The sequence below is a fragment of the Dendropsophus ebraccatus genome, chromosome 1 (genome assembly GCF_027789765.1).
Source record: "Dendropsophus ebraccatus isolate aDenEbr1 chromosome 1, aDenEbr1.pat, whole genome shotgun sequence".
In the NCBI taxonomy this organism is placed as follows: Eukaryota; Metazoa; Chordata; class Amphibia; order Anura; family Hylidae; genus Dendropsophus; species Dendropsophus ebraccatus.
The window spans coordinates 185,046,116-185,059,898 of record NC_091454.1 but is presented as its reverse complement, the minus strand read 5'-3'; the positions used below and the strand labels follow the sequence as shown (position 1 = coordinate 185,059,898).

General features: G+C 42.6%; 2 protein-coding genes across 8 annotated transcripts in view; both read left to right on the top strand.

Annotated features, from left to right (window-relative positions):
• The window catches only part of MORF4L1 (mortality factor 4 like 1), a 32,160-nt gene extending 25,724 nt beyond the window's left edge, over positions 1-6,436 (top strand). For all 7 annotated transcript variants that reach the window (XM_069986463.1, XM_069986426.1, XM_069986437.1 and 4 more), the window contains 5 exons: positions 465-566; positions 3,089-3,177; positions 3,262-3,434; positions 4,377-4,461; positions 4,943-6,436. In XM_069986463.1, the coding sequence (XP_069842564.1) occupies positions 465-566; positions 3,089-3,177; positions 3,262-3,434; positions 4,377-4,461; positions 4,943-5,027 (534 nt within the window). In that variant the 3' untranslated portion in view covers positions 5,028-6,436. The remainder of the gene's footprint in view (positions 1-464; positions 567-3,088; positions 3,178-3,261; positions 3,435-4,376; positions 4,462-4,942) is intronic.
• A 5,068-nt stretch (positions 6,437-11,504) lies between these two features.
• UACA (uveal autoantigen with coiled-coil domains and ankyrin repeats) overlaps positions 11,505-13,783 on the top strand; it is a 46,454-nt gene continuing 44,175 nt past the window's right edge. The window contains exon 1 of the mRNA XM_069986397.1: positions 11,505-11,690. Within this exon, the coding sequence (XP_069842498.1) occupies positions 11,643-11,690 (48 nt within the window). The 5' untranslated portion in view covers positions 11,505-11,642. The remainder of the gene's footprint in view (positions 11,691-13,783) is intronic.

Below are 13,783 nucleotides of genomic sequence, written 5' to 3'. Positions count from 1 at the left end.
CTGCGAGTCGGTAAGTGTGAACGTACCCTAAGAAGGTTTTATTCCCCTCAACAGATTTTGCCCTTCTTTTGAGGCTTTAGCAGCATTTATAATCTGCTTTGCCTCCTGTATATTTTTTACATGTGTCAGCTCCTATAGGCGGCTTTTTTTTCCTTTAGTCTTTTCTTCTTCCTTTTGCTAATTTCTCATACATGTAGTCTATTTGACTTTTAATATGGTATTTTGTAATACTGCCCACTGAGTGCTCGCTCCCGATGTTTTATCCCTTTAATTCATTATCTGAAAACTCCCCCATTTTCTTAAAATCTGTCTTCCTAAATTCCAACACACTGGTTGTAGTATGAGATTGCACGCAGTCAGTTAGTATGTCAATCCATTAACACTGGTGGTCACTAGAACCTAAATTTTCTTCTACTCTGACCTGTGCTTGACAACTACTTTAAGATGTTTGTGCCTACCCACAGGAAGAAACTTTTATGAACAGAGTTGAAGTTAAAGTAAAGATTCCTGAGGAATTAAAACCTTGGCTTGTTGATGACTGGGATCTTATAACAAGACAGAAACAGGTAGGCACATTCAATTTCATTTTTCTGACTAAAGCTTCTCTGAGAGAGGGGAATTCTACGATGTGTGAAGTTGAGGATTGCCTCCTTAAAGGAGAAGTCCGGCCAAAATTATTTTTTTTATATGTTCTTACTTATGGAAAGTTATACAATTTTCTAATGTACATTAATTATGGGAAATGCTCATATACTGCTATTTCCCTTAATTTAGTGTATCAGGAAGTGTTAGAATTATCTCTGAAGCAGTGACATCACGACGAAAGGTGTAATTCCTTTGGAGTGTCCAGCAGGGGGCGCTCTCTATATAGAAGTCAATGAGTACCATTGACTTCTATATACAGTGCGCCCCTGCTGGACACTCCATAGGAATTACAGTGCTCACACAGGGGCTGCTTTTCATGCCCCCCGCCGCTCCCCCTCCTCCTCCCGACTTCAAACTTACTATCGCGCCGCTGATCCCGCGCCGCTCCTCACTATTCGGCCGGCCGATGACTCCTGCCCGCTCGTTCGCCCACCCCGCCCGCTCGTTCGCCCACCCCGTTCCTCACACTATCTGGCCGCCGCTCTCTACTCTTGCATGCTGGCCGCGTCAGCCCGCCCCCACCCCGGCCGGGAACACGGCGCTTCCTGGTGTCCCCGGCCGGGGTGGGGGCGGGCTGACGCGGCCGGCATGCAAGAGCAGAGAGCGGTGGCCAGATAGTGTGAGGAGCAGGCGGGAGTCGGCGGGCGTGCGGGAGTCAGCGGCCGGCCGGATAGTGAGGAGCGGCGCGGGCGGCGGGGAATCAGCGGCGCGATAGTAAGTTTGAAGCCGGGAGGAGGAGGGGGAGCGGCGGGGGGCATGAAAAGCAGCCCCTGTGTGAGCGGCGGCGGAGCGGGCGGTGATAGGGATAGCAAAAGGTACTACTCCCCCATTATCTGCAGATAATGGGGGAGTAGTACTTTGTATATGTTCCCAGCACCGAGCAGGGAGGGGGGAGGTAGATGGCACCTCTCTCCCTCCCTGCTCGGTGCCCAGCAAATGTATTCATTGAATACATTTATGGGATACTTTGGGGAGCAAGGATACTTGCTCCCCAAAGTATTCCATAAATGTATTCATGAAGTCACAAAAGTACAGTGCGTAACATTATACACTGTAATTCCTATGGAGTGTCCAGCAGGGGCGCACTATATATAGAAGTCAATGGTACTCATTGACTTCTATATATAGAGCGCCCCCTGCTGGACACTCCATGGGAATTACACCTTTCGTCGTGACGTCACTGCTTCAGAGATAATTCTAACACTTCCTGATACACTAAATTAAGGGAAATAGCAGTATATGAGCATTTCCCATAATTAATGTACATTAGAAAATTGTATAACTTTCCATAAGTAATAACATATAAAAAAATAATTTTGGCCGGACTTCTCCTTTAATACGCGTTGCTAATAAAGTCCTTAAATCACTGACTGTCTGGTATCCTGTGGTTCAGGCACCAGATTTTTGCAAAAGTGATTGCACCAGTGAACCACCAACTTTCAACTTTCTCCATTGCCTGTTAGGTCAAGCAGATGCGTGTTTCCTTTATTTCCAGCTCTGCTTGCAGGATGTAGGGAAATTCTTCTGTTCTCTGGTGCAAGGAGTCAGAGGCTTTTCAAAGCTCCTCTATAGCTGAAAGCTGTAACCTGCTTTTATTGACACCTGGAGTCCCTAGCCGGGTCAGGTATGGGAGGGGGAGTAATGAGGTGTTACAGCTAGCTGCATTCAGGAGCTTTGGAAAGCCATTTTCTACATTCTGGAATTGGATCAGGGAGACACGTTGTTACTTTCGTAGATCTGTCCAACAGCTATCTAACAGTGTCAGCAGTTTGGAACATGAATTGCAGCTGACAGATTTCCTTTTTTTTGAATCCTCAAGTTTTTGCTTTCGATTATCAATGATTTTGGTGTCTGCACTAAATGAACGATTTCTCGTTTTCTCTTTTGGTTGTCTGATCGCTGCCTGTATTTACACAAAAGATTGTTTAAATTTGAATGCTTTAACAATAATTTTCAAGTCAGTCGTCCCTTGTATAGGGCCCTTCTAATAAGCTGACGCTTCCTGTTCTGTAGAAATCGCTTAGCAGGTATCTGAGTTTCTTGGTACGCTGTTAGTAGTCAGAAGGCCGTGAACTTAATAGTAATAATGGAAGTGGATATCAGGTGATGAGATTATACTGTCAGGGGGAGTGAATGACTGACTTTAAGGCACATGTATGCCTAATACACACCCTCTAACTGTACTGTATATGCATGCCCATCCTAATACCCATCTATTACCATTATGAAAATTAGGTTTACACCCCTCTGACTTTTAAATGAATTGTCAAGCAAACTATAAACCCAGGTTGGTTACAGGTCCTCATTAAACATGTATTGCAACACTTGATCCTGTGAAATAGGAAATGTCTTCTGTGTCTCCTTTGTTAGGGGGCAGGCTAATTTAACTTCTAGTTTATTGCCAAGTTTTTGCTTACATGGCAATCATTTTACTCTTTTGTAGCTTTTTAACCTTCCCGCCAAAAAGCATGTGGAGACCATCCTGGAAGAATATGCAACGTACAAAAAATCCCGGGGGAACACAGACAATAAGTAAGTTTTTATCAGAGGGATAATGAGTTTTTTGAGCTGTTTTATTTTTCATTTACATTTGTGTGACTGGAGCATATTTTTCAGGGAATATGCGGTGAATGAAGTGGTAGCTGGCATTAAGGAATACTTTAATGTCATGCTGGGCACACAGCTTCTATACAAGTTTGAACGTCCTCAGTATGCAGACATCTTAGCGGACCACCCTGATGCCCCCATGTCCCAAGTGTACGGTGCACCTCATTTGTTGCGTTTGTTCGGTAAGTGTGTACACGTAACAACTTTTTTGTTTTTATAATTACAAATACCCCAAAATTATGCCAATCCAGCATAAAACAAGCTGTAATACAGCTCTATAAATAAAATATATATATATAGCTCTGCAAATAAAAACGAAAAATACTGCCGCTGGGGAGTCTGCTGTGAAGGGATTGCTACAAAAAGAAAATTTCAGCCCCTTGTCAGTCTATAACCACAGGCAGGATTACAGTGATAGGGGACTTAAATATCTTACCCAAGTTTCCTTCCTAAGTGCATATGCTATGGGGCTTGCTGTATACAGTGTGTATCTAAATGCTTTTAACATCAGCTTATGTAAGATAATTTCCCTTTAAAAGAAGTTGGTCTGTCAGCAGGTTAGAAGCATCTATACGGCTGATATGTCTCTATAGGGCATGGGGTGCTGAGGCTTAGGGCAAGTCTCTTACCTTCATCCTCGGCGCCCTTTTCAGAATAGTAGCAGTTTAATATGCTAATGAGGTGGTTCAATGTACTGGGTTGGGGCTATAGGGGAAGCGCTCTCTGCTGCCAGTATTAGTTAGGATGAGGCGAGCCTGCCGGGTTGATTGCTGCAATGAGGGTGGTATCCCCGCCCCAGTACACCGAACCACCACATTGGCATATTAAATTACTAATATCTGATGCTCTATAGGTACACATCAGCAGGTTAGATGCATCTAACCTGCTTATAGTTTACAGAAATAAAAAAAGAACCTGTCAGCAGGTTGATTAAAGGGGAATCTACGCTACCTACACTATTGCCGCTTTCTGATAAAAGGAATAAAAGAAAAACCTCTTTAGACAGTGTCCTGAAATTGTGAATGTAGGTGGAAAGTCTTTTGCATATATAAAATTATAGATAATGCATTATAGAGGGCAGTATAAACGCACTTTGCCATTAATAGATCATTCATACCTTTCAGTCCGCATTGGAGCCATGTTATCCTACACTCCCCTGGATGAGAAAAGCCTGGCTTTGCTTCTGAACTATTTACATGACTTTCTAAAGTAAGTAACCTTTTTGATTTGTGACTGTATTTATTGTAATCATATAAACCCTATTCCATGCAAGCTTTTTTGTAATTGAGTTTGTCATGGGACCCTACAACCTCTTATATAATTTAATCCATAATGCTAAATGAGGGTTCTTACTATTGGCACCCCTCAGTCCTTAACATTTTGATAGCAGCAGTACAGCTTTGCTGACAAAATTCTAGAGTGACTTTTGTTGTCTGGTTCAATATTCCTTAGGGCATGTTCTCATAGGGGAAAAGCCATGTTTTGAGATGTGTTGTTTTTTTTTTTGTTTTTAATTTATCAAACTGTCAGCCACCGTTATGACGTAGCCAACTCTGAACATGACTTGCTGCAGCATTTACAGTAGCTGCAAAGTGGATGAGTTGTATGTGGCTATTTAGTTATGCTTGTTGTATATATAACTTTGCATAGAATTCAGTGCTTAACTTGTGCTTGTTTTTATCTTTTCTAGATATTTGGCTAAAAACTCCTCCACACTGTTCAGTGCCAGCGACTATGAGGTTGCACCACCTGAATACCACAGAAAGGCTGTATAGTTTAAACAATGACCTATTGCTCGGAGTGTTCAAGGCTTCCTGGTCAGATCATTCTTGTGTTACATTGTGCAAGTGACTGATGAATGAGAAGAATGCACACCTAAACCTTGTGGGTGATCTTACGGATTTTCAGGGGAGACTAAATACCAATCTCTTACCCCCTTAGCCTTTAGACTTGGGGTAATTGTATGGCAATGACTGTTGAAGACTTCTTAGTGTCAACCAGTGGTATGTTGTGTTCTTGACTCTCTGGGAATGTGTAGCGAAATACAGAAAAAGGCCCAGTCTCCTAATGCTGCGTGCAGTTCTACAAATGTTGACTTGTTGGTCTTGTCTTTATGCACTCTCCTGCTCGACCGCTCCCACCCGTACCTGGCAAGGCTTCCCAGCTGTGCAGCAAATGTCTTGACGGGAAAAGAAGTCTTCTGTCCCAGTTCTTGTCTTTTTTTTTCTCATAATAAGTGTTCCATGACTGATGACATTTCACATCCTTTACCGTTCTAGTGTCTTTATTGCTTGTCAGCTATGAAGAGTAAAGTCACCAAGGTGTACTATATAATTTTTTTTTTTTTTTTTTTTTTTTTTTTAGCACTTCAGTTAATATCCTTTTTATATAACTGCAGTCAATATGATCAAAGAATCTCCTGGATACATTGGTTCTTGGCAACATTTTACCAAATCTTTAGATAAGAAATACATTATCCCCGAAGGGCTGGCATTGTCTGCTAAAAGAGCTATGAGTGATTTTACAAGCAGACTTGTTGGCTCATGCCAGCCTCCTCCCAGAAGTGCATTACCGGAGTCAATACATCGTCGTCTATCTTCATGGAAGAACAGTGCAATTCTTTGTCCTTTTATCGGCTGTTAGAACTTTGTAATATTTGTTGTTTCTATAGCTTTTTGCAGCTGACATCGAAGTTGGATTGGCTACGTGTGGTTGCATGCTGCCTTCTCACCTTTAAGAATGGCAGGAAACAAACCAGTGTTCTGTTTCTGCAGACATCACCCTATTGTTGGTAATGATACGGATCAGTATAACTGACCTGAAGGTCTATGTGTTTGTGCTAACTATTTTAGTGGCTTAAATGTTCATTATTAAAAATGAATGATGTGGGGGAGGGAAATTGTCACCCCAAAGAATACCAGTCTTGGTACGACCACTGCCTGACAACAATGGAGCAGTCAGCCAAGATTTTATTCTTTCACGTGTTCTCATCATTCCATGGGGTGTGATTCATTCTGACCATCAACACAAATGCCAGCAAGAGATTTTTATTTTTTATTTTTATTTGCTGAGCGTGATGTGTTCAGTGGTAATGATCACATTTTTTTTATGCATGGTTGTTTTATGTATTGCTTCAAAATGTGTACAAAAGAGGTTCTATAAAATAAAGGTGCTGTTATAATAATCTGTGTTCTAGCCTTATTCTAAGTATGCAACAAAATATGTACAGCCACAGATCGATCTTGATCTTTATCCAGTGGTTCTGGGTAAAAATTAAATTTCATCTTTTAGCCTATTATGTTTGTATCTGGATTAATCTTATTGGCCTGCGTGCAAAAGTTAAGATATAACCTATTCATCATGGAAAAGAAGCTGCTATAATTGTGGTTATAGATGCAAAGCAATTCTAAGTCATATGAGAAAAAGGTTCTGATTGTGACCTGTAAAGAAGTGATGGAAGGGCTCATTAAACTATACATTACCATTGTAAGGTTGTCTAACCACTTAATATTTAGCTCCAGACTGAGCCGATGTGACGTGGGGCTCTTAAGGTCCTATTACAAGGAGACGTTATGTGGCAGATATCTCTGCATGTAACAGAGACCGCGATCAGCAAACGTTTGCTCATCAGCTGCTTACTGTCAACATGTCGAGAGATAATCTGAGGCGGCCACATATCCCTCCTTGTAATACATTGCTAGTTTTGAAAGAGAGCAGCACTACTTGAAAGTAAAGCTGTAGACAGCAGGTAAGACCGTAGATCCATTTAGATAATGTAAGATGAACCAGCAACCTGGGTGTTTTTAGGTGTTTTTTTTTTTTTTTTTTTTTTTTTCTTTTTTTTTTTCCCCCTCTTTCTTTTTCTCCCTCATTCCAAACAGTGGCAACGTTTCATCCGCCTCTCCCGTCCATTTTCAAGCTCCTTGTAATAGATGCATGGCAGACAGCTGACTAAAGGCAGCGATGTTCATGCAGGCTTGTTTGCATGATTATGCAGCCATGTAATAGGCACAGTAATCGAGGGTCGGGCTGTGTAATATGGCCTCTAGTGGTTTGTTAGTCACATGATTGTCCATTTAGGTTCAGTCATCACATGCTATATTGTGGATGACCTTGCATAACTGCCAAGGGTCCGCTGTCACCTGAATGAGCAGTTTTTGGAAGGTAGGTTTGGAAACAAGGGAAAACGTACCCAGGTTTACCACAAATTACTGTGGTTTGGCGATGAAACTGTTAGATAAAACGTTTTGCTTGTACAAACCACATTGCATAGCTATGTCAATATGTGGTTTCTGTGCAGCACACTGTGGCACTGTGCACATGACAAGGCACTCCCAGATAGTCATTTGCAGTAACTTCTGACATGTCTGATACATCAAAAGCTACTGATCACATTGGGTCTCCGATGTATGATGTAAAAAAACGTATTATTCAAACTTGATGTGAATAAGACCTGAGGCGTGCCTTCTCATGTGAACAGTGCCATAGATGTGTCATCTAGCCATATAGCACACCATTGGTGGCACTGTGCACATGAATGGACGTGCAAAAGTGAGATCTCTTGGTGAAATCAATCAAAAATGGACACCATATAAATAGTATGAAATCTATCTGGCTGAATTCATTGTATGAAATGTTATCTGTACCCCCAGCTGTATAACATATTACATTTAGCTGTAGATCAGAGAAGGTAACCAGCAGTCTTGCCCTCCTGTACATTTACAGACATACTTGTACATTAACCTAGTGTGGTGGATGGTTGAAACTGTGGTACAAATATTACCAGAGCAGGAAGATGTTGCAAAGCAGAGGCTATTTCCACTATATCTTTAAATTCCAGGTAAAAGCAGTGCATTTATGTGGTGTACCCCACGGCCTCTGTAGACAGCCCTTATCTTACCCTATAAGCTATGACATGGTGTATGACATGCCTCCTCCCCCTCTTTAGGAGACTGAGTCCGAGCGTTCAGAATCAAACTGATTGCTGGAACAAACTGAGAAAAGCTGAGCAAATCTCTCCCTGCTCTCTGCATCGGAGACAGCCTTACAGTTGCGTGTCCTAGGGGTGGATCCAACCCATTCTGGCATATCCAGTGTACATTACATGAATGTCTCAGATAGGAATGCCCCTCTAATCCAAGCAGGTTCTATAATCTTCACAGTATATATGAGCGAAACCTGTGTGCTCTTTACTTACCTGTGACCTCAGTCTCCATGTCTAGAACAAACAGTCTCGCTCCTCATTACCATAACAATGGCTGGCATTCCGCTCATGCCGCAGTGCCGTTTCTGTGGCTTCTGTGGGCTCTGTTCTTTTGTTCTTTCACCTGCTGTTATTCAACCGCACTGTTTCCTCTTCTACCAGCAATTATGTTCAGTTTTTCTTTTATTGCCGTCCCAGAAACCAAAACCCCAAGTTAAAGCTTTGTTTGCTCTGCAGAGTGTATGAGTATTCTGCTTGGCCTCCCATTGGGAATGTATTCTGTGATCCCAGCAGGGCCTCTATCATGTCTACTAACCATTAGATCTGTGTCACCTAGAACTTACCACATCTTATACTGTCTCTTCTGCGTCACCAATAAAGAGAATCTCTGGAGTAAGCATTCAGCCAACAGCTGGCAAATATGTATGTCTGCCTTTAATCTACAACACAGCTGTTTTTACGTCCACGTTGTATTGTTCTCGAGTGTAGAAGTCCGATTGTAAGGGCATTTGTGTACCGGTGGCTGAAGTTAGATGCAGCCCTAGGAAATCCTGGAGAACAGATCAGTGTTTTCTCAGAATCCCTAGGCCTGTCTTCAGCCAAGGCCGAGCGATTTGACTAGTTACATATAGATGCAACTATTTATTCATATATGACGGACATATGAGTTGGTGGGCAGGGCAGTATGCTGAGGAACGCCCCCAAGGCATCAAAGGGGTTAATTTGCATATTTGTTTTAGTAAAGTATTGGAAAACTGCCCAGTGGACAAAAAGGAATCGCTGGAATCGCCAACTATTAAGCTACAGGTACCTATTAGCAAGTTTGTATGTACAAACCTCCTGATTAGTTTTCCTTTAAAGGGCTTGTTCACCAATTTTTTTTTCTTTTAAATAAACTAGTGTCACAAAGCCTCCAGTCCTTATCAGCTGCTGTATGTGCTGCAGGAAGTGATGTATTCTTTCCTGTGTGGAGAGCAGGGGTGGTTTTCTGTGGGGATATGCTACTGCTCTGGATTCTGGACAGTTCCTGATATAGACAGAGGTGACAGCAGCGAGCACTGTGTCAGACTGGAAAGATTCCACCACTTCCTGCAGGACATACAGCAGCTGATAAGTACTGGAAGACTTGAGATTTTTTTTTTTTTAACAGCCGTAAATTACAAATCTCTGGCACTTTCTCACACCAGTTGATTTTAAGAAAAATAAATAAATTGGTGAACAACCCTTTTAAGTTTACATTCACACAGGATCTGCAGCAGATTTGATACTGTTTAATATTGTAGCTATATTAATATTTGCTAATCTAAGGCCTCATTCACACGTCCCTAGTGCTCCGCAATTCACAGAACACTGCGTACAAGGTAGTGATCCAGATACACGCGTACGGATGAGTCACCGGGGACATGGAAATGTATTGGTCCTACGTTCTGTCCACAATTGTGTACAGAACTATGGACGTGTGCATAGGTCCTAAGCATCAACCAGGCTCAACAGCCCATGCCACAGGTTGGGGTATAATCACTGTCATCAATAGAAAATAGACTGTGTAAGAATTCAACCATTGCAGTAAATCTGGGCCATTGTGGATTTTCTGCTGCAGCGTACCCGCCCTGTGTGAACACACCCTTAGGCCACAGTTTTCAAGGATTTTTCAACAGATTCTATGAATCAAAATACAATGGGGTGAATGGGGTTTAGGATTGCAGTGTACAGGATAAGGTTGCAGATATTTAGTGCAGATCAAATGATGTAAAGTTATATACTTTCTGTATCCAGTCCTCACAGTCTTCAAGGTCTCTGCTTGCTGTCACTTATTACCCAATGTGAATAACAATCTGTCCTGGTCATGTGACTCCCCCACAGGTAGAGAGGTTAGAGGACTCTGATCTCAGGGGGTTCCCCTCGCTGTGGCTGATCAGATGACGCTATTCGGCTATGCTGGGAGTTGTAGTTTTGCAACAGCCACAGGTTGGGGAATGCTGGTTTTTCATACATTCGGGGCTCATTTTATTAACTGCAAGTAAATGATGAAGGTTGCAATCAGATGACAGCAAGCAGAGATAGAGATACATTGATATAGATAAGTGCTTCTCAAACTTTTACTACTGGAGCCTTACCCAAACGACCAAGGCAATGCCTGGGCCTCACCAGACTGACCAAGAGGGCGCCTGGGCCTCACCATCTGTGGTGAAAGTCCATTTAAAAGCTGAAAATAATGCTAGGGTTACCTTTCACCTGTCTCCCAAGCTCTAGATTCTAATAAAGCAAGTAATAATGTTGCTAAAATGGAGATCGTTGCAAACAGCTAAAGGACTGTGCAGATCATAGTAACTTTTGTGCAACAACTAGGGGGCGCCTCACTGTTTGAGAAGCACTGATATAGATGATATTGGGGAAAATAATATCACTTTTTTTTCCTCTACACAGAAAAAAAATGGAATATTCCTTGAGGAAATGCTCTGTGCTGATACATTGTAGCAAATCCTAACAACAGGAGAGAGTATTCTGCAGCTGGATTGGTTACTAGGGCTGTGTTCACACATTGCAGTACTCAAAGAAAACGCTAGAGGAACCGAAACAGTGCTGCAACCTGTGTGAACACAGCCTGAGAGCTCAGGAACTAGAACAATACGACTTTTCTACTTCTTTCCACTGTGGAAAAGCTTTCCTTCATAGCCTGCACCATATTCTAGGACACAGGCGAGCTGTTTGTTGGTGTATAAATACACTTATTGATAATTACAGGAGATACAGGCAATAATTAGATCTTAATAGGTCTAGTCATGGCTCCTGTAACAATAAACACATTCCTCACACATGAGCCTTCCTGTATCCCGTCCTATATACTCTCTAGCTGTATACTCCACCTGCGTGACGTCACTCTCCCGCCGAAAGGTGTGTCCAAAATCTAGGAAAAAGTTCTCAGAGGAAGTCCCGCCCGCAAACTTTTCCAAAGATGCTGATTGGTCGCCGGCAAATCAGTCTCCGCCAGGACTGAAATCTGATTGGTCCGCGGGTAGAGGAGCGGTGCAGAGCCAAGGGGAAAATATAGGGAAAGTTATAGCAGAGTGGGTCCGGGAGAGGGAAGAGCCGAGACGGCTTACAATGAACTGAGGGCCGGGGCTGCGGCGTGTGTTACCGATAGCACCCACCGACACCTGAGTGACAGGACGAGCCGCCATTCACAATGAAGAGTCTAAAATCCAGACTGAAGAAGCACGAAGTCACCATCACAGTGAGTGCAGGCTGGGTGGGACACATGCTGGAGGAGGGGGCTGGTCTATACACTGGGACTACAACTCCCAGCTGGACTGTAGGTGCCACTAATCTGGACACTCAGGGCTCCAGAGAGGTACAGTGTATCAGATGTGAGATGCTGGGAGTGGGAGTTGCAGCTGATCCCACCGCTTAGGTTCCCATAGAGGTACAGTGTATCAGATGTGAGATGCTGGGAGTTGCAGCTGATCCCACCGCTTAGGTTCCCATAGAGGTACAGTGTATCAGATGTGAGATGCTGGGAGTGGGAGTTGCAGCTGATCCCACCGCTTAGGCTCCCATAGAGGTACAGTGTATCAGATGTGAGATGCTGGGAGTTGCAGCTGATCCCACCGCTTAGGCTCCCAGAGAGGTACAGTGTATCAGATGTGAGATGCTGGGAGTGGGAGTTGCAGCTGATCCCACCGCTTAGGTTCTCATAGAGTTGCTGTGTATCATTTACCATTTGCTCTTTAAATCTGTGCAATGTTGAGAGTTGCAGTCATATCTGATCACTTAGAGCAGGGATAGAGAACCTTGGCTCTCTCTGCAAAACTACAACTCCTATCATACCTGTAACCCTATAGGTTCCAAGTCAGGGGAAGGGAGCCTTGGCTCTTCAGCTGTTGCAAAACTACAACTCCCATCATACTTGGACAGCTAAAGCTTTGGCTGTCCAGGCATGATGGGAGTTGTAGTTTTGCAACAGCTGGAGAGCCAAGCTTTCCTACCCCTGACTTGGAGCCTATAGCGTTACAATATATAACCATTAAATCTATGAAATGCTGAGAGTTGTAGTTCACTACAGAAGAATTGTTTACAACTGATTATCTAACTGCTTGGGGTTCTATGGGGTTGCAATATATCCTTTACCATGCTGAGAGTTGTAGTCATACCTGATCTAATCCCTTAGCCAATAGAGTTACAATGTATAACTATTTAAATCTAAGAATTGCTAAGAGTTGTAGTTCACTACAGCAGAATATATATATATATATATATATATATATATATATATATATATATATATATATATATTAGCGTGTGTATATCACCATTTCTTTATGGAACGCTGAGAGCTGTAGTTCACTACAACTGATCTACCCGCTCGGGGTTCTGTGGGGTTGTAATATAGCATTTACTATTTCTTTATGGAATGCTGAGAGTTGTAGTTCACTACAGCAGAGTTGATCTACCCACTCAGGGTTCTATAGAGTTGCAATCTATCAGTTAATCTATCTTTATGGCTCAACAACAGAGTTGTTTCTCTTGCCACTCAGGTGTCTAGCTGTTACACCTAGGCTTACCTCTGTGTAATGTAACCAAATAGATGGCTTTGGGCATGCAATGGTTAAAGAAGCTCATTTTGATCTCATTTGTCTTAGTAAGTGTCTTCATTATAAAGCTAATAAAATAAGCAGCGCTCTGCCTGCTGCACATGACTCACAGCACATCGCCCGCAGCCTCCTCTTCTCATTCTCCTTTTGAAAAGCAGTGGGTGGAGTTGGGGCATCAGTTTCCTTTTAGCTTTGACCATCCTACTTGTAATGTTGTTTAACTAGCCTGGGCAGTGTGACATGGTATACAGGGTGAGCATCACATTGCATGGGGTGCAGGATTTTACTGGGCCACATCACTCTGCCATTCATTGTCCTGTTGACATATGGGAGTACGGTTATTGTTCATGTAAAGCTGTATGCTTTAGGTGCGTCAGGTCAAGGTGACAACGCCTGCTCTAATTGTTTTCTACCCAGCAATGCCTATAAATATCAATACATTGAACAAGATACCATTCATATAGCTGTGTGATTGAATAGTAACGTGATAGGTGCGTGCTTCGTAAATATACACACTAAAGTATACAATCATTGACAAAAACAACACATGTAAATAGTAATCTTTGTTATGTCTCACATATATAAATTGTTACAAGTGTGGTCTGATTAAACACTGGGTCTAGCCACAAGAGGGCGTAAAAGTGCTTCCTCTGCCCGCCCTGTAAAAAGGCTCTCAGAAGCTACTTTGGGTAGTGTTCCTCTTGGTGAGAGATTGACTGCCAGATATACCTCTATG